The 26,492-nt window shown below is 44.1% G+C and overlaps 1 protein-coding gene across 4 annotated transcripts in view; it reads right to left on the reverse strand.

Moving 5' to 3' along the window:
* Window positions 1-26,492, reverse strand: part of LOC118362737 (bromodomain adjacent to zinc finger domain protein 1A-like) — a 44,438-nt gene that overhangs the window by 12,249 nt on the left and 5,697 nt on the right. For all 4 annotated transcript variants that reach the window (XM_035743313.1, XM_035743310.1, XM_035743311.1 and 1 more), the window contains exons 4-21: window positions 22,139-22,279; window positions 21,827-21,925; window positions 21,611-21,698; window positions 21,314-21,448; window positions 20,961-21,030; window positions 19,057-19,202; window positions 18,824-18,919; window positions 15,687-15,825; window positions 15,348-15,494; window positions 15,063-15,158; window positions 14,167-14,391; window positions 13,676-14,044; window positions 12,103-12,681; window positions 11,263-11,435; window positions 6,551-6,696; window positions 3,848-4,014; window positions 3,305-3,379; window positions 1,455-1,702 (exon numbers count right to left, since the gene is read on the reverse strand). In XM_035743313.1, the coding sequence (XP_035599206.1) occupies window positions 1,455-1,702; window positions 3,305-3,379; window positions 3,848-4,014; window positions 6,551-6,696; window positions 11,263-11,435; window positions 12,103-12,681; window positions 13,676-14,044; window positions 14,167-14,391; window positions 15,063-15,158; window positions 15,348-15,494; window positions 15,687-15,825; window positions 18,824-18,919; window positions 19,057-19,202; window positions 20,961-21,030; window positions 21,314-21,448; window positions 21,611-21,698; window positions 21,827-21,925; window positions 22,139-22,279 (3,139 nt within the window). The remainder of the gene's footprint in view (window positions 1-1,454; window positions 1,703-3,304; window positions 3,380-3,847; window positions 4,015-6,550; window positions 6,697-11,262; window positions 11,436-12,102; window positions 12,682-13,675; window positions 14,045-14,166; window positions 14,392-15,062; window positions 15,159-15,347; window positions 15,495-15,686; window positions 15,826-18,823; window positions 18,920-19,056; window positions 19,203-20,960; window positions 21,031-21,313; window positions 21,449-21,610; window positions 21,699-21,826; window positions 21,926-22,138; window positions 22,280-26,492) is intronic.

The following is a 26,492-nucleotide window of genomic DNA, read 5'->3' on the forward strand; positions in this document are numbered from 1 at the left end:
AAAAAACGACTTCGTAAAAGGGGGAAACGGAGCGGTCTTCTGGTCAGACTCCGGAGACAGGCACATCGTGCACCACTCCCTAGCATTCTTCTCGCCGATGTCCAGTCTATTGACAACAAGGTTGATGAAATCCGAGCAAGGGTAGCATTCCAGAGGGACATCAGAGACTAACGTTCTTTGCTTCACGGAAACATGGCTCACTGGAGAGACGCTATCGGAATCGGTGCAGCCAGCGGGTTTCTCCACACATCGCGCCGACAGAAACAAACATCTTTCTGGTAAGAAGAGGGGCGGGGGCGTATGCTTCATGGTTAACGTGACGTGGTGTGATCATAACAACATACAGGTACTCAAGTCCTTCTGTTCACCATCAAATGTCCGATTATAATCACAGCCGTATATATTCCCCCCCAAGCAGACACATCGATGGCTCTGAACAAACTTTGACTCTTTGCAAACTGGAATCCATTTATCCGGAGGCTGCATTCATTGTAGCTGGGGATTTTAACAAGGCTAATCTGAAAACAAGACTCCCTAAATTTTACCAGCATATCAATTGCGCGACCTGGGCTGGCAGCATTGCTACTCTAACTTCTATGACGCATAGGAAAAAAACCTTGCCCTCCATTTCGGCAAATCTGACCACGACTCCATTTTGTTGCTCCCAGCCTAGACAGAAAGTAAAAAAGGAAACGCCCCTGCTCAGGTCGGTTCAACGCTTGTCCGACCAATCGGATTCCACGCTTCAAGATTGCTTCGATCACGTGGACTGAGAAATGTTCCGGAAAGCCTCAGACAACAACATTGATGTATACGCCGATTCGGTGAGCGAGTTTATTAGCAAGTGCATCGGTGATGTTGTTCCCACGGTGACTATTATAACCTTTCCCAACCAGAAACCGTGGATTGATGGCAGCATTCGCGCAAAACTGAAAGCGTGAACCACTGATTTTAATCATGACAAGGTGACCGGAAACATGACTGAATACAAACAGTGTAGCTATTCCATCCGCAAGGCAATCAAACAAGCTAAGCGTCAGTATAAGGAGAGAGACTGAAAAACTCAAGGCCATCAGACTGTTAAAAACAGCCATCACTAACATTGAGTGGCTACTGCCAACATACTGACTCAACTCTCTAGCCACTTAATTTAAAAATGGGATGTAATAAATGTATCACTAGCCACAGCTCCAACAGAGGAAAATACTACAAAAAAATAAAAGGATCCAAAATATATTTTGCCATGATTCCCCTCGTCCTTCCTGTAGCATGCTAGTTCACGCTAGCTATCCATTTCAAATCATATATTTTTTTTAAAAGGCAGAACTGGTTGACCAATGGGGCGATACCATCGTATATCAAAATGTTTTATGGGTACCTAAGCACCATAGGACTAAGGTTGACGTCATCCAACCCTTTAGGCCATGTGTGAAGAAAAGCATCATCCAGCCTACCTTGAGTTTGGGGCGGACACAGTGGATGTGGTGTCCTCTGTCGCAACTGTCACACAGCAGCATGTTTTCTGCATCTCCCTTCCTGCGACAGACCTTACAACGGGCGTTGAGCAGAGACTTGGCCCAGATGACACTGCGCTCCAGGGTGGAGAGGTGGAGGAAGACCTGAGACAGGCTGGAACAGCCCAGCAGAGACTCCCTCCAACGCTCTTGGACCGTCTTCACCACCCGACCACTGTCACTACCTCCTGAGGGACAGAAACATACAGTCAGACACATCATAGGATGGAGCAGTCCTCCATTCCTCACCATCATCTACAACACAAGTCAACAGTCTTCACCAACCCACCACTGTCAAAACCACCTGAGGGGAGGGGAGACAAACATACTGTCAGAACAACAGCATGCAATTATACACCAACCCACACTGAGTGTACAAAACATTAGGAACACCGGCTCTTTCCACAAGACTGTCCAGGTGAAAGCCATGATCCCTTATTGATGTCACTTGTTAAATCCTCTTCAAACTCAGTGAAGAAGACACGGAGGAGACAGGTAAAAAGAAGGATTTAAGCCTTTAGACAATTGACACATGGGTTGTGTACTTGCTCCATTCAGAAGGTGAATAAGCAAGACAAACGGAGTATGGTAGTAGATGCCAGGCACACCGGTTTGAGTGAGCCAAGAACGACAACGCTGCTGGGTTCTCATTTCCAACAGTTTCCCTTGTGTATCAAGAATGGTCCACCCCCCACAGGAAGCATAAAAAAAACATATATGTTTAACCTTTATTTAACTAGGCAAGGCAGTTAAAAACAAATTCTTATTTACAATGATGGCCTATACCAGCCAAACCCGGACGACGCTCAGCCAATTGTGAGCCGCCCTATGGGATAACCAATCACGGCCGGTTGTGATCGAACCTGGATTGGAGTCAACATGGGCCAGCATCCCTGTGGAACGCTTTCACCACCTTGTAGAGTCCATGCCCTGACAAATTTAGTCTTTTCTGAGGGCAAAATGGGATGCAACTCAATATTAGGTGTTCCTAATGTTTTGTACACAGTGTACATATTTTATTGTTATCTTATTTCAGATTGGTATCATTAAGATATTTTTTACAGTACCAGTCAAAAGTTGACATACTCATTCAAGGGTTTCTTCATTTTTACTATTTTCTACATTGTAGAATAATAGTGAAGACATCAAAACCATGAAATAACACATATGGAATCATTCAGTAACCAAAAAACAAATATTTTATGTTTGAGATTCTGCAAAGTAGCCACCCTTTGCCTTGATTGCAGCTTTGCACTCTTGGCATTCTCTCAATCAGCTTCACCTGTAATGCTTTCCCTACAGTCTTCATGTCTAAAAGTAATGATGGACTGTTGTTTCTCTTTGCTTATTTGAGCTGTTCTTGCCATAATATGGACTTGGTCTTTTAAACAAATGGGGCTCTCTTCTGTATACCACCCCTACCTTGTCACAACACAACTGATTGGCTCAAACGCATTAAAAAGTAAGAAATTCCACAAATTGACTTTTAACCAGGCACACCTGTTAAATGAAATGCATTCCAGATGACTACCTCATGAAGCTAGTTTAGAGAATGCTAAGAGTATGCAAAGCTGTCAAGGGTGGCAACTTTGAAGAACTTAAAATATATTTTGATTTGTTTAACACTTTTTTGGTTACCACGTGTTATTTCATAGTTTTGATATCATCACTATTACTCTACAATGTAGAGAATAGTACAAAATAAACCTTGGTACTGGGTGTGTATGTATGCGTGTATAGATATAATCCATAGTGCTGATTTTGCCTTCCTTGCTTGCTATCAACCTTACCTTCACTGTTTTGATCCTCATCTTTCTTCTTGTCTCTCTTCTTTGCCTTCTGGTCCTTCTTAGAGTCTTCATCTCCTGTTGAGGGGACAACATAAGATGAGGCACTGGTTTGCCATGACCGTCCACAAGATACATTTGAACATCAAACATATCATTAACAGCTCTAAACACTAAAATGTAATAAGCATGGACCTTTCTAATGACCAGTTTAGTGTGTGAAAAATACAGGTCTGAGCAGACATTAAATCACAGGTGGCACTTATTCCCTGCCAGTCTGGCAGTTACGGTCTGTTATGAAATGCTCTGATTAAAGGTCTCAGTGACCAAAAGCTTGACCTAAACAGCATTTTAATAGAGATTCTCAATTTACATTTTTGAATGCCTTAATCTGCAGCTCAAAGTTAATACAATGCACACTGTGTCCAAAATGGCACCCTATTCTCTATGGGCTCCGGTCAAAAGTAGTGCACTTTAAAGGGAATAGGGTGCAATAAGGACAATACCGCTTCTCTACAGAAAGTTCTGTGAGCTTTACTGGCCTACCCAGTGGAGCCTTGAGGAACTTCCTCTCGATGCCCTGTTGGATGTGGGCCAGGGCCTGAGCCAGGTAGTGGACTGTGTTGTTGACCAGCTGAGGGGTACTGGGGCTGGAGGCAGCGTTCATACTCTCCCCCTTTAGCTCCTGTATCCTGAACAATGACACCTGTAAACTGGAACATGGAGCAGACAAAGAGACTGTGTTCAACTGTGGGTGTCAACAAAGATCTTCCTCTGGGTGTCAAAGATACAGTGGGGATGTAATAACAAGTAAAGAAAATACAGAAAGCTATGTGGAATTTGGAACTCTTATTGAACCAGCTGTTGCCATTTGAGGACATGAGCTTCTCTATTCAAACCATATATGAAAAACAAGTTCAACATCAAATTTTTACTTGTCTGGTACCTATGCCTTTTCTTAATTAACTCACTGTAACCATATTTCTATCTAGCTAACCTCTTGGTCTCTCCCTTCAGCTCCTGGAATCTGACCAACGAAATATTCAAACTGCACATGCTTTTTTACTGATCCTATGCTTTCGTCTCTGGGAGTCAATAAAATATATACACTACATGAAGAAAAGTACGTGGACACCTGCTCGTCGAACATCTCATTCCAAAATCATAGGCATTAATATGGAGTTGGTCTCCCCCTTTGCTGCTATAACAGCATCCACTCTTCTGGGAAGGCTTTCCACTAGATTTCATAACATTGGAAGCAAGTCCACGCAGCATTCAGTCACAAGAAATTAGTGAGGTCGGGCACTGATGTTGGGCGATTAGGCCTGGCTCGCAGTCTGCTTTCCAATTCATCCCAAGGTGTTCGATGGGGTTGAGGTCAGGGCTTTGTGCAGGCCAGCAAGTTCTTCCACACCAATCTTGACAAACCATATCTCTATGGGCCTTGTGTTGTGCGTAGGGGAATTGTCATGCTGAAACAGGAAAGGTCCTTTCCTAAACTGTTGCCACAAAGTTGGAAGCACAGAATTGTCTATAATGTCATTGCATGCTGTAGCATTAAGATTTCCCTTCACAGGAACAAAGGAACCTAGCCCAAACCATGAAAAACAGCCCCGGGCAAGTATTCCTCCTCCAAAGTCTACAGTTGGCACTACGCATTGGGGCAAGTAGCATTCTGCTGGCATCCGCCAAACCCAGATTAGTCCATATAACTGCCAGATTGTTAAGCGTGAGCCACAATAACAGCACTTACAGTTGACAGGGGCAGCTCTAGGAGGGCAGAAATTTGACTTGTTGGAAAGATGGAATCCTATGATGGTGCCACATTGAAAGTCGTTGAGCTCAGTAAGACCATTCTACTGCCAGTGTTTGTCTATGGAGATTGCATGGCGGTGTGCTTGATTTTACACACCTTTCAGCAACAAGTGTGGCTAAAACTGCCAAATCCACTAATTTGAAGGGGTGTCCACATACTTTTTTTAAATACAGTGCATTTGGATAGAATTCAGACACCTAGACCTTTTCTACATTGTGTTACCTTACAGCCTGTTAAATGTTTTTTCCCCTCAATCTACACAATACCCCATAATGACAAAGCGAAAACCAGTTCAGACATTTTTGTTAATTTATTAAAAATAAAAAAACAAGCCTCCCAAGTGGTGCAGAGGTCTAAGGCACTACATCGGTGTCACAACAGCCTGGTGTTCGATCCCAAGCTGTGTCACAACCGGCCATGACCAGGAGTCCCAAAGGGCGGCGCACAGTTGGCACAGCATCGTCTGGGTTAGGGGAGGGTTTTGCCAGGGGGGCTTTACTTCGCTCATTGTGCTCTAGTGACTCATTGTGATGGGCCGGAAGCCTGCAGGCTGAATTCAGTCGTCAGTTGAACGGTGTTTGGTGCAGCTGGATTTCGGGATAAGCGAGCGGGTGTTAAGAAGCGCGGCGGGTCATGTTTCGGGGGACGTATGTCTCAACCTTTGCCTCTCTTGTGAGCCCATTGGGGAGTTGCGACAAGATTGTAATCACAAAATTTGGAAGAAAGGGGGGGGATAAAAAATATAAATACTTAATTTACGTAAATATTCAGACCCTTCACTATCAGACTCGAAATTGCGCTCCAGTGCATCCTGATCTAACATCTCTGGAGAGACCTTAAAATAGCTGTGCAGCGACGCTCCCATCCAACCCGACAGAGCTTGAGAGGATCTGCAGATAAGAATGGGAGAACCCCCTCCAACATAGGTGTGACAAGCTTGTAGCGTCATACCCAAGAAGACTCTAGGCTGTAATTGCTGCCCAAGGTGCATCAACAAAGTACTGAGTAAAGGGTCTGAATACTAATGCAAATGTGATATTTCAGTACATTTATAAAATTGCAAAAATGTCTAAACATCTTTTTGCTTTGTCATTATTGGGTATTGTGTGTAGATTGTTGGAAAAAAAACAAATAATTAATTTTAGAATAAGGCTGTAATGTAAAAAACTAAAAAGTCAAGGGGTCTGAATACTTTTCGTCTGCTAAATGACTTAAATGTAAATGTAAATGTACTGTATAGTGTACTTTGCAGATAAAATATATAGTATGAAATAACATCTAATTCATTTAAGTATATGGTAGCTGTCTTTTTATCAGACATAAGGACAACTCATCAATATAACCATTAATTATATCTAGTTAACCTCTTGGTGCACAATTTGAGACAGTAGTACAAAATTCAGACCATAATGTGGTGGATGTACAGCATTTACCCGTCTTTTTTCACGTTACAATTGATGTCCATTTTCTCCACGTCACCATTCTCTCCTTTCCCAAAACCATTGTCCTTCAACTCGGGGCTCAGTAGTTCATAGTGGCCTTCCTCCAGTGCTTTCCTCCACTCACTCCTCTCCATCACCTACAATACATGACCAACCAGAGATGTCATCAAATAGTCACCAATGTTCTCATTTCCTGAAAATCACATGTCCATTTTTCAAGTTTGGGAGGAAAATTGGAAAGCATTCAGATTCAATTCATAACTCTGCCTACCACTGTATATAAATCCCTCATAACAGCTCATTAATTTTGTCTTCAAATACCATGTAAATACCTAATCATTACTAACAATGAAGAACTGATTTTTCTGCTGCATCTCACAATCAAATTTGGTGTAGACCTTACTGTGAAATGCTTACTTACAAGCCCTTAACCAACAATGCAGTCCAATAAAGTAAAAAATTATAAAAAGTAACAATAACGAGGCTATATACAAGAGGTACCAGTACAGAGTCAATGTGCAAGGGTACGGGTTAGTCGAGGTCATTTGTACATGTAGGTAGGGGTAAAGTGACTATGGATAGATAATAAACAACGAGTAGCAGCAGTGTAAAACAAGGGGTGGGGGGGTGTCAATGTAAATAGTCCGGTGGCCATTTGGACCTAGACTTGGCGCTTCGGTACCGCTTACCATGCAGTAGCAGAGAGAACTATGACTTGGGTGACTGGACAATTTTTCTGGCCATCCTCTGACACTGCCTAGTATATAGGTCCTGGATGACAGGAAGCTTGGCCCCAGTGATGTACTGGGCCGTACACCCTACCATGTGTCGCGCCTTTTTGTCAGATGCCGAGCAGTTGCCATACCAGGCGGTGAAGCAACTGGTCAGGATGGTCTCGATGGTGCAGCGGTATTACTATGTGAAATAAAGCAATTAATCAATCAGAGAAAGAACTATTGACCAACCAGAGCCAGTGTACCATAAAAATGCCCCTTTGCACCATGGTACACATACAGATTATACACAGAGGGTTTTACAGTTCATTAAGAGGATAGGAAGAGGGCTCTCTGGCAAGAACAAAGACGGAAGGGCTCTACTTTATGACCAATAACAACGGGTGTGATGGGGGAAATGCACCCGACTTGGAATACAGGGTCATCAAATTTCGTCCTTTTTACCTCCCGATAGTAATGTCAGTGATTATCGCCACAGCTGTGTATATCCAGCCCCAAGCAGACACCAAAAATATATACAAATATCTTCATTGGACCCTGAACAAGCTGGAGACCACGTACCCAGGGGGACTTCAACAAAAGTATAAACGCAACATACAACAATTAAAAGTTACACTTCATATAAGGATATCAGTCAACTTTAATAATAATATAATAATAATAATAAATGCCATTTAGCAGACGCTTTTATCCAAAGCGACTTACAGTCATGTGTGCATACATTCTACGTATGGGTGGTCCCGGGAATCGAACCCACTACCCTGGCGTTACAAGCGCCATGCTCTACTTAATTAGAATTTAATCTATGGATTTCACATGACTGGGAAAAAAGAAAGATATGCATCTGTTGGTCACAGATACCTTAAAACAAAATCGGCCTCAGGATCTCGTCATAGTATTTCTGTGCATTCAAATTACCATCGATAAAATGCAATTTTGTTGTTTGTCTGTAGCTTATGCATGCCCACGCTCTTAACGCTGACATCAGCAAACAGCTCACCCACACAACACCATACATGTGGTCTGCAGTTGTGAGGTCAGTTGGACATACTATCGAATTCTCTCAAGCGATGTTGAGGCTTATGGTAGAGAAATAATTAATATGCAATACTCTGGCAACAGCTCTGGTAGACATTCCGGCAGAATCCCTCAAAACTTGAGACATCTGTGGCATTGTGTGAAGTGACAAATTGCACATTTTAGAGTGGCCTTTTATTGTCCCCAGCACAAGGTGCTTCCTTCCTGTTTGGCCCTGTCCAGGGTTGTCCTCGGATGGGGCCACAGTGTCTCCTGACCCCTCCTGTCTCAGCCTCCAGTATTTAAGCTGCAGTAGTTTGTGTCGGGGGGCTAGGGTCAGTTTGTTATATCTGGAGTACATCTCCTGTCCTATTCGGTGTCCTGTGTGAATTTAAGTGTGCTCTCTCTAATTCTTCTGCAGGTGCTTCTACACCTGCATTGCTTGCTGTTTGGGGTTTTAGGCTGGGTTTCTGTACAGCACTTTGAGATATCAGCTGATGTACGAAGGGCTATATAAAAATTAATTTGATTTGATTCGAAGGTGCACCTGTGTAATGATCATGCTGTTTCATCAGCTTCGTGATATACCACACCAGTCAGGTGGATGGATTATCTTAATTTGTGCACAAAATAGAAATAATCTTTGTGTGTGTACGCAAGATTTCTGAGATCTTTTATTTCAGCTCATGAAACATGGGACCAACACTTCACGTTTATAAACAAAAGTATGAGGTCATCCCTTCAAATTACTGGATTTGGTTATTTCAGCCACACCCGTTGCTTACAGGTATAGAGAATAGAGCACAGCCATGCAATCTCTATAGACAAACATTGGCAGTAGAATGGCCTTACTGAAGAGGTCAGTAACTTTGAACGTAGAAGTACTGTTATTGTGAAGTGGAAACACCTAGGAGCAACAACGGCTCAGCCGCAAAGTGGTAGGCCACACACAAGCCTACCACTTGTTCTGAAATGCATAAGTTCTGAAATGCATAAAAATGGTCTGTCATCTGTTGCAACACTCACTACCAAGTTCCATACTGCCTGAAAGCAACGTCAGTACAAGAACTGTTCATTGGGAGCTTCATGAAACGGGTTTCCATGGCAGAGCAGCCGCACACAAGCCTAATATCACCATGCGCAATGCCAAGCGTCGGCTGTAGTGGTGTAAAGCTTGCCTCAATTAGACTCTGGAGCAGTGGAAACGGGTTCTCTGGAGTGATGAATCACGCTTCACCGTCTGGCAGTCCGAAAGACAAATGTGGGTTTGGAGGATGCCAGGAGAACACTACCTGCCCAAACACATAGTGCCAACTGTACAGTTTGGTGGAAGCTACAGCATACAATGACATTTTAGACAACTCTGTGCTTCCAATTTTGTGGCAACAGTTTGGAAAAGGCCCTTTCCTGTTTCAGCATGACAATGCACCTGTGCCCAAAGCAAGGTCCATATGGAAATGGTTTGTCGAGATCGGTGTGGAAGAACTTGACTGGCCCGCACAGAGCTCTGACCTCAACCCCATCGAACATCTTTGGGATGAATTGGATCACCGACTGCGAGCCAGGCCTAATTGCCAAACATCAGTGCCCGACCTCAGTAATGCTCTTGTGGCTGAATGGAAGGAAGCAAGTCCATTACTTAATTTTGCTCCATACCAAGTAAAAACAAAGACTCAATAGGGAAGTTCTGGTGGTCAGGTCTGCACAGTGCTGGTCTGACCAACCAGAATCCATTATCCATGGATGTTTTGATCACATGGAATATGTTCCAGGTCACCTATGGGGAGAACATCAATACATATGCAGACTTAGTCACCAGACTCGTAAAAAAATGTGGCAGGGCCTTTTTTGATCCGGGATTACAAAAAGAAAGCCAGTCAAGTTGCGGATACCAAAGCCGCCCATACCACACGAGCTAAACACCTTTTTCCTCACGCTTCACGACTGAGCTGCCGAGGAGAGTCCCCTGAGGACTACATGCTTGTTAAACGTCGCAAGGCTGCGAGCCCTAACGGCATCCCTAACCGCACCCTCAGAGCACATGCAGACCAGCTAGCTGTTGTGATTTCCGACATTTTCAATGCCTCAAACTCAGGCCGTTATCCGAACCTGCTTCAAGATGTCCACTATCATCCCTATGCCCAAGAAAAGGAAAACTGAACTGTTACCGACCCGTAGCCCTCACCTCCGTCATCATGTAGTGCTTCGAGAGGCTAGTCAAAGACTACATCACCTCAACACACTCGACCCTCTCCAATTCACCTATTGCTCTGACATTCCATAGACATACTACAGGCAGGAGGTATGCACTGACGGTGTGGTGACCGGTAAACAACCTCTCCCACAATGTCAGCAACAAAAAAAAAGGAGTAAATTGTGGTCTTCAGGAGTAACCAGGCTGGGCACGCCCCCATCTTCATCAACAGGCGTCAAACCACATGGCCACTGGTGAAAGCACGACAGCGACACTAACCTCAGGAGGCTGAAGAAATTTGGTCTGTCCCCAAGAAAACCTCACGTGTTCTACAGGAGAGCCATTGAGACCATACTGTCCGGCTGCATCACAGCCTGGTACGGCAACAACACCGCCGCTGACCACAGGGTACTACAGAGGGTGGTATGCTCAGACGAACGTACCATACCGCCTGCCTTCCAGATCACCTACAAAACCAGGTGTCACAAGAAGGCCAAGAAGATGAGGGACCTCAACCACCCGAGCCATAGCCTGTTCTCCCTGCTTCCATCACTCAGACACAGCAGTAAAGGCGCATCATGGCTAAAAGGTACAGATTGACCAATAGCTTCTAACCCCAGACCATCAGCCTGCTGAATAGCCACCACAAGTTCGGTACCTGCCCCCCACCCCCCTGACATTTTCACCCCCTCAGACATCTACCCTGCCCCCACCCTATTGGACATTTATCATGCCGAATAGCCACCACTACTCCTAACCTTGATTTGACCCAGTGTACCCTGGTAGATGCGGTCCTCTATATCTAGCAGCAGGTCTCTCAGCCTGTTGCCCATGAACTTCTCAGCAGGAGCCGCTGTGCCTTCTAGTAGAGCAGGGGCAGCCTTGGACCTGGCCGAGACCACTTTGCTACCAGCAGCCTCTGCTTTAATATCTGCAAACAAAAAAAACATATAGGCAAAACAGTGAATATACCAAACATACAGTAGGAACACTTGAATTGAAAACCATCACTCACTCATTCAGTCAATCAATCATTCAGTGATTCTCTGCTGAAGTGCAGTGAGGCAAGCTAGTGGACCTGAGTCCACATGGAGTCAGTGACAACTGGGCTGTGTTTACACAGGCAGCCCAATTCTGATATTTTTCCAACTAAAGCCTTGTTCACATTGGCAGTTTGAAGTGACTCAAATCCCAATTTCTTGCATATCCGAGTCGAAACCGTTCTTTTTTCATTCCGTCTGAACAGCCAAAAAGGACATGGAATCTGATATTTCAAGCTACATTTGTAGTGGTTTAAAAATCAGATATAAATCAGATTCCTGGACACGCGACTGGCCATGCTAGCTACTCTGTTGACAATTTGAGAAGAACATGTGGTAGCTAACTAATTGCCAGAAAGCTAAACAGCTACCTAGCTATCTACTTGATCTTTCTTTCGCAGATCTGATTGGTCAAAAGAAACATTAGGGGGGGTATCAGAATTGGGCTGCCTGTGTAAACGCAGCCTGTTGATGTTAGAAAGAGATTGGCCATTTGGATCAAGTTGCTATAGCCAGAGGCCTCTCCTCTATAGTCTGGTGGACTGTAGTTGTCAGTACCTGTGCGGTGGTAGCGATCAGCTGCTGCAGCGGTACCGAGGAGCTGCGCAATACGTTCTTTCTCCTGCACCAGGGCCTCCTTCAAGCTGCTCTCCCTGTGGCCCCGTGGGTTCAGGGCCTCAAGCAGCATTTCCACCTCCTGGGGACTGCTGTAGAAAGCCCACCGGTTAGGACGGTTCACTGGGGGAGCAGAGCTGCTCTGGACAAGGGCTGGGAGGACAGGTTTGGAGACAGGGCCTGGGGTACAGCCTGTCTGGGAGAGGTCCTCTGGTTCTCTGGCCTTGTTCGGAGACACCTCCATCCCCTCAGCCTTGGCTGGCTCCTGGGGTTCCAACATGTCCTCTGTCAGGCCGAAGTAGTCGTCCTCCACGAAGAGGGCTGGTGTGGAGGGGAAGAGCCAGTAGCGGCGGTAGAGTCGGTCGCGCCCCAGGGGGAGGATATAGGTGCAGGCTGCAGCCTTCTGAATCTTCTCCTGGAGCTCCTTCTCCCTCTGCTGCTGCTGAGCAAGCTCCTCTGGGCTCACCTCTTTAGGCTCGTCTTTAGGCTGCTTCTCCTTGGGATTGCATTCTTTCTCTACGGCTGAAATCAAATGTCTATGTTAGAATGGCAATAATGAGATTAACCAAAGGGGAAAATAGTTTACAGCATTTAGACCTGGACCACAGAACTGTTTAACATTCCAGTTCCAAAACATTTGCATTCATTTTACTGTTCACCACAACAATTGATCGAGTCACACTACATGAAAGCCTTCTAGGATTGCTAGTAGAGGTTGACCGATTAATCGGAATGGCCGATTAATTAGGGCTTAATTAATTAACTATGTAAGTCAGTTAAGAACACATTCTTATTTTCAATGACGGCCTAGGAACATTGGGTTAACTGCCTCGTTCAGGGGCAGAACTACAGATTTTCATCTTGTCAGCTCGGGGGATCCAGTCTTGCAACCATACAGTTAACTAGTCCAACGCAATACAGACCTGCCTCTCTCTCGTTGCACTCCACAAGGAGGCTGCCTGTTACGCAAATGCAGTAAGCCAAGGTAAGTTGCTAGCTAGCATTAAACTTATCTTATAAAAAACAGTCACTAGTTAACTACACATGGTTGATAATATTACTAAATATTATCTAGCGTGTCCTGCATTGCATATAATCTGACAGCATACAAGCATCTGACTGAGTGGTGGTAGGCAGAAGCAGGCGCGTAAACATTCATTCAAGCAGCACTTTTGTGCTGTTAGCTTTCTTACATAGCACATATTGCACTTTTACGTTCTTCTCCAACACTGTTTTTGCATTATTTAAACCAAATTGAACATGTTTCATTATCTACTTGAAGCTAAATTGATTTTATTGATGTATTATATGATGTTAAAATAAGTGTTAATTCAGTTTTGTTGTAATTGTCATTATTACAAATACATTTAAAAAAATATATTTTAAATTGTCCGATTAAATCGGCTTTTTTGGTCCTCCAATAATTGGTATCGGCTTTGAAAAATCATAATCAGTCGACCTCTAATTGCTAGTAGTATGTACATCTAGGGTAAGAGGACTGAAGGCTATTACTTACGCTTCTTAGTCTTGCTGTTGGTTGTCTGCTCCTCTTCATCCTCGGTCTTCTCTTCCCCATGGCTCTCAGTGCTGGTGTTCATCTCTTCAGTCTTCATGTAGCCATTTCTTCCTTCGTCTTCCATCAGCTTCTCATGTTTGTCTTTCAGCTCTTTCAGTTTCATCTCCTGTTCTTTCAACTTCTCCTCCTTCCTCTTGCGGACTCTGAAGGCAGCCTCCTCCCTCTCTCTGCGGTGCTGCTCAGCCTTCAGTTCCCTGAGCTCCTGCTTGGCCTGTCTCTGCTCGTCAGCGCTGTCCTCTATGAAGTCCCTGGTAGACACCAGAGTCAGCAGCTTACCACACAACGCATGGAGGATCTTCAGCTTCTCACCTGGGACAGAACACCACAGATCCATTAAACTCATGCTACACTCAAGGCGTTAACCCTGTACGATCACTGCAGTGTTACCCAAAGTCATGTGGCTTCAATCGGTGTGTGTCTCTCAGTCTCACCTGGCAGCAGGTCATAGACAGCAGTGCAGGAAAGCCTCTTGATCAGAGCCGGGTTAGCCAGTCTCAGCTCAACACAGGGGTCGTCTGTAGAGCCGAAGCCTCCCTGTTTCTGGTAGCGGAACTTTGAGTTTGCGGAGTTACAGTCGGCCCCCGATGCCAGGATGTGCAGCCTCAGAATCTCGGACAGAGTACAGCTGTCCAGGTCCAACTGCTTCAGACTGCAGCCTACAGACACCGACAGAGTCATGTACTGTATAGTTATTGTTTATACTACTGTATATAGTTAAAAGACTGCATCCTATGGAGACCCGAGTCATGTGCAGTAGAGCAGGGGTTCCCAAACTTCATCACTCGGGGCCCCCCCTCATAGCATTGGGGAACATCCTGCGCACGCCATGTCTATTTCTATGGGAACAAACACGGTTCATAACAAACTGTTCACACCCCTCTTGTTGGTGGAGAGAATCTTACAGGTTTCAAGCTTATTTTCATACAATACATTTGCAATGTCTAATGTGTATTCACGTGATATTTGAGAATTAAAAATTAAATTATTTATGGGCTAAAAAAAATCTAAAACAGAGGCTGACATGGGCAGGTTGATCTGGACATTTCTGACAAGTTATACATAGCTCTAAGACCAGAGGAACTGATACACTACCCAATTGAGAAATTGCACTTTCTGCATTCTACTATTACAACTTCCAAGAGTAAGTTTAAAGCCAGACAGTTATCGTTGTCCCTCCCGTACAGACCCCTCATCTCCCCCCAGGGAGCGCCCCCCCAGTTTGGGAGCCACTGCAGTAGAGTCAGGCTCTCAGTACAAAAGGAAAAAAAATGCTCAAATAGTTGTATATGAACATTGACTATATTAAAGACTGTTGTCCTTCTCTCACCTTGATGCAGCTGAGGCCAGGCAGCAGCCAGAGAAGCCACAGCACTGATGGCTGACTGGGTGGGGTCCGCATCATCATCCAGGGCCTCACTCAGATCTGCCAACAAGGAAGACGATTTACCTCAATGAAAACTAAGATTTCACCATGATGCTATAAGTCAGTCAATCCTACATCCTGGATGAAATGTCACCATTGATAACATCCAAAGTCTATTTGGTGAACAATCACAATGGGTTTACTAGTTGATACTAAACAAGCGTTGTAGAGGTCCGTTTCTATCCCTACCTTTGGCGTCTGCCTCAGCCACCTGGTCGCGGGCCACCTCCTCCTGCTCCTCAGCCAGGGCCTGGAATATGGCCGACAGGAAGAAGAAGAGCAGCTCACACAGCGGCCCCTCCGGGTCCGACCCCACTAGGGCCTCCTCCAGAACCTCTGGAACACAGAGACAAGGGCCCCACAGTCAGAAAACTCTTGACACACGCCAACACACACAACCAGACGGTCACTGTACCAGCGTACTTTCACACAAGCATTGACAAACTATACTCAAAAAGCAAACATGGGTGATAAAACTAAAAGGTGCAGGACCGGTGACTAAAAATAAGTTTTGCCAGTGTTTCTCACCGAGTGTGATGCCTTCTGGAAACTCATCCTTCAGGTCAAAGAGCTCTCCAAAAGCTTTGAGGAATTCCAGTACCATGAGGGCGTCTCCAAATAGCTCTGCATGCAGACGGGTCTTCACTGGGACTGGGGCTGGGAGATTCTGGACATGAAGGAGAGTGAGTGAGTCAGGAGCCTAAATATTCTTTACTTAACTAGTAATTCATTGAGAACAAGTCATTTAACAATAATGGTTATACCATTCAGTCAATCCCACATACCAATTTAGAGAACATGTAGGACAATGTTTCCCAAACTTGATCGTGTCCCAACCCCCTAATAACTAGCATGGTCCCAGACAATGTTCCCTCTAAGCAGTGTGCGTGCGCATAGCTCCCCAGGACTGCCATGCAGAATAAATATCAGCCCGTGCAGAAAAGCACGAGATTGATAGTGTTAACTAACGGGGGGAAACCCAGTCTCTTTACTGTGGGAATTGTGATCAAATCGATGCAATATTAGCCACTTTTAATGCAAGGTACAGTACTTAGTACGCAATACATTATTGTAGGCAGAATGAGTCAGAGCAGGATTCTATTGCAATGACATGCAAGACTCAGCCTGTACTCTACACAGACCGGTACAGCATAACCAATCAGAGCTGTAGTAGGCCTATATGCAAATAGACTATTGCCATTTGGTATTTTAATAGGATCCCATTAGCTATTGCAAAAGCAGCAGCTACTCTTCCTGGGGTCCACACAAAACAGGTGTTGCTTTATCTGATTTTGAAACCAGGTTTGATGTTTATTTGAGCAATATGAGATGGAAGGAAGCTCCATGCAATAAGGGCTCTAAAAAAATACCGTACACCCTCTTGAATTGGTTCTGGATTTGGGGACTGTAAAAAAGACCCCTGGTGGAATGCAAGGTGGGATAAGTGTGTGTGTCAGAGCTGTGTGTAAGTTGACTATGCAAACAATTTGGGATTGTCAACACATTGTTTCTTATAAAAAGTAGTGATGCAGTCAGTCTCTCCTCAACTCTTAGCCAAGAGAGACTGGCATGTTTAGTATTTATATCAGCCCTCGGATTACAATGAAGAGCAAAACGTGCCGCTCTGTTCTGGGTCTGCTGCAGCTTAACTAGGTCTTTCCTTGCAGCACTGGACCAAACGCCTGGACAATAATCAAGATTAGACAAAACTAGAGCCTGCAGCAATTGTTTTTTGGAGCAGAAAAAAAAGAAGAAGCTGAGAATCTCTTTATTGCAGCCAGATCTCTCAGTGAAGAGATGACTCTGGGATGCTGCCCTTCAAGGCAGAGTTGCAAAGAAAAAGCCATATCTCAGACTGGCCAATAAAAATAAAAGATTAAGATGGGCAAAAGGACACACACACTGGACAGAGGAACTCTGCCTAGAAGGCCAGGATCCCAGAGTGGCCTCTTCACTGTTGATGTTGAGACGGGTGTTTTGCAGATGTTATTTAATGAAGCTGCCAGTTGAGGACTTATGAGGCATCTGTTTCTCAAACTAGACTAATGTTGATGGTAGGCCACTGGTCCTCTTGCTCAGTTGTGCACCGGGGCCTCCCACTCTTTCTATTCTGGTTAGAGACAGTTTGAGCTGTTCTGTGAAGGGAGTAGTACACAGCGTTGTACGAGATCTTCAGCAATTTCTTGCATGGAATAGCCTTCATTTCTCAGAACAAGAATAGACTGAATAGGTTCAGAAGAAAGTTATTTGTTCCTGGCCATTTTGAGCTTGAAATCAAACCCACAAATGCTGATGCTCCAGATACTCAACTAGTCTAAAGGCCAGTTTTATGGCTTCTTTAATCAGAACAATCATTTTCAGCTGTGCTAACAATTGCAAAAGGGTTTTCTAATGATCAATTAGCCTTTTAAAATGATAACCTTATTAGCTAACAAAGTGCCACTGGAACATGGTTGACATGGTTGATGATAATGGGCCTCTGTATACCGATGTAGATATTCCATTAGAAATCAGCTGTTCCCAGCTACAATAGTCATTTACAACATTAACTATGTCTACACTGTATTTCTGATCATTGATGTTATTGTAAATGGAAGAAAATGTGCTTTTCTTTAAAAAACAAGAACATTTAAGTGACCACAAACTTTTGAACGGTAGTGCGCATTCAGCAGTCCATTAATCAATTGGTGTTTGTGGGTGTGCACGCTACGGGGATGAAGCTACGAACCCATAAGTTTCTAACAAGCTATTTCAACTGGACTCTGTTTAAAGCATGAGTGGTCAGTAGATGCGCTTGGTTTGAGATCAAAGCGAGAGTAGTCATACGCGCACATTTGTTCATATCCTTTGCTAGTTAGTGACTTCGTATCCCAGTTATATATGTTTTGTAGTCAGCAATGGGGGGGAGATTGCTTCCAACAAGAGCACAAAACATGTACATTTCTAGCAGTCTTGGAAAAGCAAGTGAGGTTAAGAGTTTTTTTTGTCTTAAAGGGGCAGTATTGTATTTTGAGACAGGCTTGAATAAGCCAAGTGACCAATATGCAAAGGGTAGCATAATTAGTCTGATTCTCTGTAATAATGCATTGTATTTTGTAAAGTAGTTTACTTACATAAAACATTGTCACCTGCTTTGTCTGAAGGACAAGTGGATAAACAGGTCAAGCTCTGCATGTTTTGTTCAAAAGTCTCATGGAATGTAGGCCTACATTGAACATCACACATTGACAACTACTGTAGGCTGAATGATAGAACAGCTATTTCCATGTTAAAATGTTACGGGATGCATTTTCTATATTGTTTTTTTATGGTAGGCCACTGGTAGGCCAACATTACAATCAAATTGCCACAGTAGCCTACTGGACCACTGTCTGAAACTAACTTAAAAACAGGTACAGCATCAGTGTTCACAGTAACGGCACGCTGGCAGTTGCACCAAAATCTGAATTTGCTCGCAGTGCTGAAAAATTGAGGGAACATTGGTTCCAGGTGCGTTTGTGCTGTATAGCTAACTCATACTGCCGATGTGAACTGGATATACAGCACAAACAGCTCTGGGCCCAGGAAAACAAAACTATTGAATTTAATAGAAAATGTAAACATGTTTCAACTATAGAGGATGAGGCCAAATAAAGACAAGCTAAGGATGTTCAGGGGCTGCTCACCTTCAGGTCTTCACACTCCAAGTCTTCTCTGGGTTTGCTCCATATCTTCAGTCGCTCTGCGTATTGCTTCTTTTCCTCCTTCAGCTTCTCCCTCTCCTGCAATACAGTATAATGATATAGACAGTATAACCTATATTAAGTAAAATGAGACGTGAGAAGTTGTATGGTGTACAAATCAAATGTAAATTAAACAATGAAATTGATCCAAAGAAAAGTTCCTCATAACAACTCACTTTTTCCTTCTCCACTTTCCTCCTCTGCTTCTCCTCTTCAAACATCTTCTTCATCTCTTCCCTCTTCTTTTCTTTGTCCTCCTTCTCTTTCTTTTTGGCTTCCAGATTATCTTCTTTCTCCCTCTTCAGCTTGGCCTTCTCATGTGCTGAGCAAAATAGTTATTGTTGTAACTAAAACATACTGATTAAAATGTGATGGTTCTGGACTATTCTGGATATATAGATACAGTGCATTCGAAAAGTATTCAGAACCCAGTATTCATTGTTACATTAGCCTTATTCTAAAACAGATTAAATCTGTTTCACCCCTAATCAAGCTACACACAACACCCCAAAATGACAAAGCAAAAACAGGTTCTGATGTTTTTGTAAATGTATAAAAAAAATAAACGGAAATATCACATTTACCCCTTTACTCAGTACTTTGTTGAAGCACCTTTGACAGCGACTACAGCCTCAAGTCTTCTTTGGTATGACGCTACAAGCTTAGCAAACATGTATTTGGGGAGTTTCTCCCATTCTTCTCTGCAGATCCTGTCAAGCTCTGTCAGGTTGGATGGGGAGTGTCGCTGCACAGCTATTTTCAGATCTCTCCAGAGATGTTCGAGTCTGGGCTCTGGCTGGGCCACTCAATGACATTGAGACTTCTCAAAGCCACTCCTGTGTTGTTTTGGCTGTGTGCTTAGGGTCGTTGTCCTGTTGGAAGGTTAACCTTCACCCCAGTCTGAGGTCCTGAGTGCTCTCGAGCAGGTTTTCATCAAGGACCTCAAATTTGCTCCATTTATCTTTCCCTCGATGCTGACGAGTTTCCTAGTCCCTGTCGCTGAAAAACATCCCCACAGCATGAGGCTACAACCACAATGCTTAACCGTAGGGATGGTGCCAGGTTACCTCCAGATGTGAAGCTTGGCATTCAGGCAAAATACTTCAATCTTGGTTTCATCAGACCAGAGAATATTGTTTCTCATCGTTTGAGAGTCCTTCAGGTACCTTTCAGTAAAATCCAAGCAGGCTGTCATTAACCTTTTAATGAGGAGTGGCTTCCGGCTGTCCATTAGCATAAAGGCCTAATTGGTGGAGTGCTGCAGAGATGGTTGTCCTTCTGGAAGGTTCTCCCATCTCCACAGAGAAACACTGGAGCTCTGTCAGAGTGACCATCGGGTTCTTTGCCAAGGACCTTCTCCCCGATTGCTGAGTTTGGCTGAGCAGCCAGCTCTAGAAAGAGTCTTGGTGGTTCCAAACTTCTTCCATTTAAGACAAATAGAGGCCACTCTGTTCTTGGGGACCTTCAATGCGGCAGAAATGTTTTGGTACCCTTCCCCAGATCTGTGTCGCGACAAAACTGTCTCGGAGCTCTATGGACAATTCTTTCGACATTGTGGCTTGGTTGTGCTTTGCCATGCACTGTCAACTGTGGGATCTTAAAAACACAGGTGTGCCTTTCCATATGTCGAATCAATTGAATTTACCACAGGTGGACTACAATCAAGTTGTAGAAACATCTCAATGATGATCAATCGAAACAGCATGCACCCGAGTTCAAGTTCGAGTCTCATAGCAAAGGGTCTGAATACTTATGTAAATAAGGTGTTTTTAAAAAGAAACATTAAATACATTACCAAAAATGTCTAAAAACCTGTCTTTGCTTTGTCATTATGGGTTATTGTGAGTAGATTGATGAGGTGGGAAAAAATATTTAATACATTTTAGAACAGGGCTGTAACAAAATGTGGAAAACGGCAAGGGGTCTGAATACTTTCCGAATGCACTCTACACATGGCAACCAAATTGTGGGATCATACATACATATCTTGGGACAGTCTCATTAGAACTTACATGACAACTGTGCACCAGTTTTTGCACTTACATGCTAACTATTATCTACTATAATATACTGGACTCACCCGTAGCCATCTCCTCTTTCTGCTGCATCAGACGAAGCTTCTCTGCTGCTTTCAGTAAGTTGTATCCCATCTAAAGGAAATTATGAAAATGCTATTGAGTCTTGAGAAGCTTTACAAATCATGGAGGTCTTTACGAACAAGTCTACTGGAGAAAACTGTTATAATTTTTGGACTTCCATAATGGTTATCATTACAATGTAATAAAATGGTTATATCTTCACTGAGTAATGCTTGACAACAGTTCTACATATGGCATGTGTCCCAAACACCAACCTATTCCCTATACAGTGCAGAACTTTTGACCAAGGCCTGCCAATAGGGCCATTTGGGATGAGGACATTGCCAATCCTCACCTCTCCAGGAGAAGAAACATTCTTGGGTTTGCCCCGCCCTTTAGGAGGGGGACTAAAGACAAACACAGGGGGCTCGTCAGGGAAGAACTGGGAGAAGTGCTGTTCTGACAACTTGTACTTAGAAACAGTTGATCCCTAAGGGTGAAACAAACAAGAAACAGTAAGCAACACTATAGAGAAAAATGACAGTTACTGGATTCAAATGAACGTGACAAGACAATCCTGTTTTCCACATGGTTTTTGCTTAAAAAGGAACACCAACTGGCATTTCATTAAAACTCTAGAGTTAAATCATACCTTGAGCATGATGACTCCATTCTGTGGTTCACAGTGCTGTTTGAGCAGCAACTTTAATCTGTCCCGGGAAAACGTGTTCTTCTTACGGCTAAAATAAGTGCGAAAGAGAGAAGGTATAACGCTTAGTTATATTTAAAAAGAACGGGGGGAGATTGACTGTCAAATAACAATATATGCTGCTTGGCAGGAAGGCAAATGTATCGTCTCACGACTCACCTCATCTGACCAGCCTTTGTGAATATGGCCTCACTGCCTTCCTTGATGGGCTGCACTTTGTACTTGAACACAGAAGGGTTGACAGATTTCTTCTTCTTCCTTTAGACATAAGGGGAGAAGAGCCAAAAAGGTTTTTATCTAAGCCAAAATGGACATGGATAAAGACTGTGTGCATTCACAACAGCGCACTAATCCCTACATAGTGCACTCCTTTTGACCAAGGTTGGGGGTCTCTGGTCAGAAGTAGTGCACTATATGGGGAATAGGTGACATTTCAGAGGCAGCTTTGAATTGCGAATCTTACGGACTGACCCATTGGCCTTTGATTTGGGGATATCCTCGTCACTGTCACTGATGACTATGGAGTCCCCGTCCATCTGAAGTTTGGAGTGCCCATTGACCGGCTTGTTGGAATGGTGGGGAGACTGTACATCCAGGATTTCACACGGCTGCCTGAAGGAAAGATCCCAAACACATTTAATGGAATGAAAAACACTAGAGCTGAACCAATATGGGATTTTGGGGTTTGATAACAGCTTTTGGGGAGGCAAAAGTCACTGATTACCAATATACAGCACATATGCAGACCCAGACTTATCCACAGTCTAATTCTAAAATAGATAGCTCCCCCCCAAACTACACACAACACCCCACAATGACAAAGCAAAACCAGTTTGGAATTTAACATTTATTCAAAATATAACACTGAAATACATTTACATAAGTATTCAGACCCTTCACTCAGTACTTCGTTGAAGCACCTTTGACAGCGATTACAGCCTCAAATCAAATTTTATTAGTCACATGCATCAAATACAACAGTGAAATGCTTACTTACAAGCCCCTAACCAACAATGCAGTTTTCAAAAATACAAATAAGAAGAGCTTTAAGTAACAAGTAATTAAGGAGCAGCAGTAAAATAACAATAGCGAGACTATATACAGTGGGGGTACCGATACAGTCAATGTGAGGGGACACCGGTTATTTGAGGTAGTATGTACATGTAGGTAGAGTTATTACAGTGACTATGTATAGAATAAAACAGAGAGAAGCAGTGGTGTAAAGAGGGGGTGAGGGGGCACTGCAAATAGTCTGGGTAGCCATTTGACTAGATGTTCAGGAATCTTATGGCTTTGGGGTACTAGCTGTTTAGAAGCCTCTTGGACCTTGACTTAGCGCTACTGTAGCGCTTTCCGCGCGGTAGCAGAGAGAACACTATGGCTGGGGACGGCTAGAGTCTTCAACAACTTTCAGAGCCTTCCTCTGAAATCGCCTGGTATAGAGGACCTGGATGGCAGGAAGCTTGGCCACAGTGATTACAGAGGGTCGTGCGAACGGTCCAGTACGAGTCTTGCGGTCGGAGGCCGAGCAGTTGCCATACCAGGCAGCGACGCAACCAGTTAGGTTGCTCTCGATGGTGCAGCTGAAGAACCTTTTGAGGATCTGAGGACCCATGCCAAATCTTTTCAGTTTCCTGAGGAGGAAAGGCGTTTGAGACCTCTTCACAACTGTCTTGGTGTGCTTGGACCATGTTACTTTGTTGGTGATGTGGACACCAAGGAACTTGAAGCTCTCAACCTTCTCCACTGCAGCCCCGTCGATGAGAATGAGGCGTGCTCAGTCCTCTTTTTCCTTTAGACCACAATCACCTCCTTTGTCTTGATCACGTTGAGGAAGAGGTTGTTGTCCTGGCACCACATGGTCAGGTCTCTGACCTCCCTACAGGCAGTCTTGTCATTGTCGGTGATCCGGCCTACCAATTGTGAAATCTGCAAAATGAATGGTGTTGCAGTCATGCAGTCATGAGTGAACAGGGAGTACAGTAGGGGACTGATCACGCACCCCTGAGGGGCCCCTGCGTTGAGGATCAGTGTGGCGGATGTGTTGTTACCTACCCTTAACACCTGGGGGCAGCCCTTCAGGAAGTCCAGGATCCAGTTGCAGAGGGAGGTGTTAGGTCTCAGGGTCCTTAGCTTAGTGATGAGCTTAGAGGGCACTATGTTGTCGAACACTGAGCTGTAGTCAATGAACAGCATTCTCATATAGGTGTTCCTTTTGTCCAGATGGGAAAGGGCAGTGTGGAGTGCAATGGAGATGGCATCATCTGTGGATCTGCTGGGGAGGTAAAAAATTGGAGTAGGTCTAGGGTTTCTGGGATAATGGTGTTGATGTGAGCCATGACCAGCCTTTCAAAGCACTTCATGGCTACAGATGTGAGTGCTACGTGTCGGTAGTCATTTAGGCAGGTTACATTAGTGTTCTTGGGCACAGGGACTATGGTGGTCTGCTAAAAACATGTTGGTATTACAAACTCGGACAGGATGAAAATGTTAGTGAAGACACTTCCAGTTGTGTACTGCGAGCATGCCCTGACCGTCCTGGTAATCCGTCTGGCCCTGCGGCATTGTGAATGCTGATGTCTTACTCACATCGGCTGCGGAGATCGTGATCACACAGTCATCCGGAACAGCTGGTGCTCTCATGCATGTTTCAGTGTTATTTGCCTCAAAGCGAGTATAGAAGTAGTAATTAATGGCTTCTGTTTGGGGTATGTACATCCGGTCACTGTGGGGACGACGTCGTCAACGCACTTATTGATGAGGCCAATGAGTGATTTGGTCTACTCCTCAAAGCCATTGGAGAAATCCCAGAACATATTCCAGTCTGTGCTTGCAAAACAGTCCTGTAGCTTAGCATCTGCTTCTTCAGACCACTTTTTTATTGATCTAGTCACTTGTTTCCTGCTTTAATTTTTTGCTTGTAAGCAGGAAGATAAATTTGTCAAGTCTGACCATAATTCTAAGAGCTTTGTCTCTGTGTGTGGAGTATATGTGGTCTGGAGTTTTTTCCCACTCTGGTTACACGCATAAAAATGATGCTAGAAGTGAGGTAAAACGGATTTATGTTCTCTTGCATTAAAGTCCCCGTCTACTAGGAGCGCTGCCTCTGGGTGAGCGTTTTCTTGTTTGCTCATGGCGGAATACAGCTCATTCAATGCTGTCTTAGTGCCAGCCTCTGACTGTGGTGGTATGTAAACAGCTACGAAGAAAACCGATAAACTCTTAGCAGGTAGTGTGGTCTATAGTTTATCATGAGATACTCTCCCTCAGGCGAGCAATAGCTTGAGACTTCCTTAGATATTGTGCAAAAGATGCTATTTACAAAAATACATAGAACACCACCCCTTGTGTTACCAGACGCTGCCGTTTTATCCTGCTGGTACATCGTATAACCAGCCAGGTGCATGTTGATATTGTCGTCGTCCAGCCACAACTCCGTGAAGCATAAGATGTTAAAGTTTAGTGTCCCGTTGGTAGTTCAATCTTCTGCATAACTAGTTTATTTTATTGTCCAAAGATTGCACATTTGCTAGCAGAATGGAGTGAAGTAGGAGTTTATTTGATCACCTGTGAATTCTCAGAAGGCAGCCAGACCTTCGGCCCCTCTTTCTCCGCAGATCACAGGGACCGGGGCTTGTTCCCGAGGAAGCAGCGTATCCTTCGCGTCAGAAATGAAGCAGCGTATGAAGCAGCGTATCTTTTTGGGTCAAAAATGAGGATTCTGCTAGTCCGTGGTGAGTAATTGCAGTCCTAAAGTCTAGAAGTTATTTTCGGTCATAAGAGACGGTAGTGGTAACATCATGTACAAAATAAGTTTAATGCAAATAAGCCAACATAAAAAAATAAACATCTGAGGGCAAGTAAAACATCTGCCATCTTCTCCGGCACCATTTTATTCAGTCTTTGCCCCAGTCTGAGGTTTTCATCAAGGATCTCTCTGAACTTTGCCCTGTTTATCTTTCCCTTAATCCTGTCTCCCAGTCTTTGAAAAACATCCCCACAGCATGATGCTGCCACCACCATGCGTCAACATAGGGGTGGTGCCAGGTTTCTTCCAGATGAGACGCTTGGCATTCAGGCCAAAGAGTTCAATCTTGGTTTCATCGGACCAGAGAATCTTGTTTCTTTCGGTCTGAGAGTCTTTTATGTGCCTTTAAGCAAACTTCAAGCGTGCTGAGGAGTGGCTTCCCTCCTAACAAGTCTACCATCAAGGCCTGATTGGTGGCATGCTGCAGAGATGAGAGAACATTCCAGAAGGACAAACTTCTCCACAGAGGAACTCTAGAGCTCTGACCATCAGGTTTCCCTGACCAAGGCCCTTCTCCCCATGGCTGCTCAGTTTGGCCAGATGGCCAGCTCTAGGAAGAGTCTTCGTGGTTCCAAACTTATTTTATTTAAGAATGCTGGAGGCCACTGTGTTCTTTGGGACCTTCAATGCTGCAAAACATTTTTGGTACCCCTTCCCAGATATGTGCCTTGACAATCCTGTCTGGGAGATCTACGGACAATTCCTATGCCCTCACGGCTTGGTTTTGCTCTGACGTGCACGGTCAACTGTGGGACCTTATATAGACAGGTGCGTGCCTTTCCAAATCATGTCCAATCAATTGAATTCACAGGAGAACTAGAAACGTCTCAAGGATGACCAATGGAAACCAGATGCACCTGAAGTCGGAGTCTGATAGCAAAGGGTCTGAATACTTAGTTTTTTGCAAAAAAATGCTTAACTTTGTCATTATGGGGTATTGTGTGTAGATTGACGATGAAAACTTTTAATCTAATCCATTTTAGAGTAAGGCTGTAACATAACAAAATGCAGAAAAAC

Source organism: Oncorhynchus keta, chromosome 29 (assembly GCF_023373465.1).
Source record: "Oncorhynchus keta strain PuntledgeMale-10-30-2019 chromosome 29, Oket_V2, whole genome shotgun sequence".
NCBI lineage: Eukaryota > Metazoa > Chordata > Actinopteri > Salmoniformes > Salmonidae > Oncorhynchus > Oncorhynchus keta.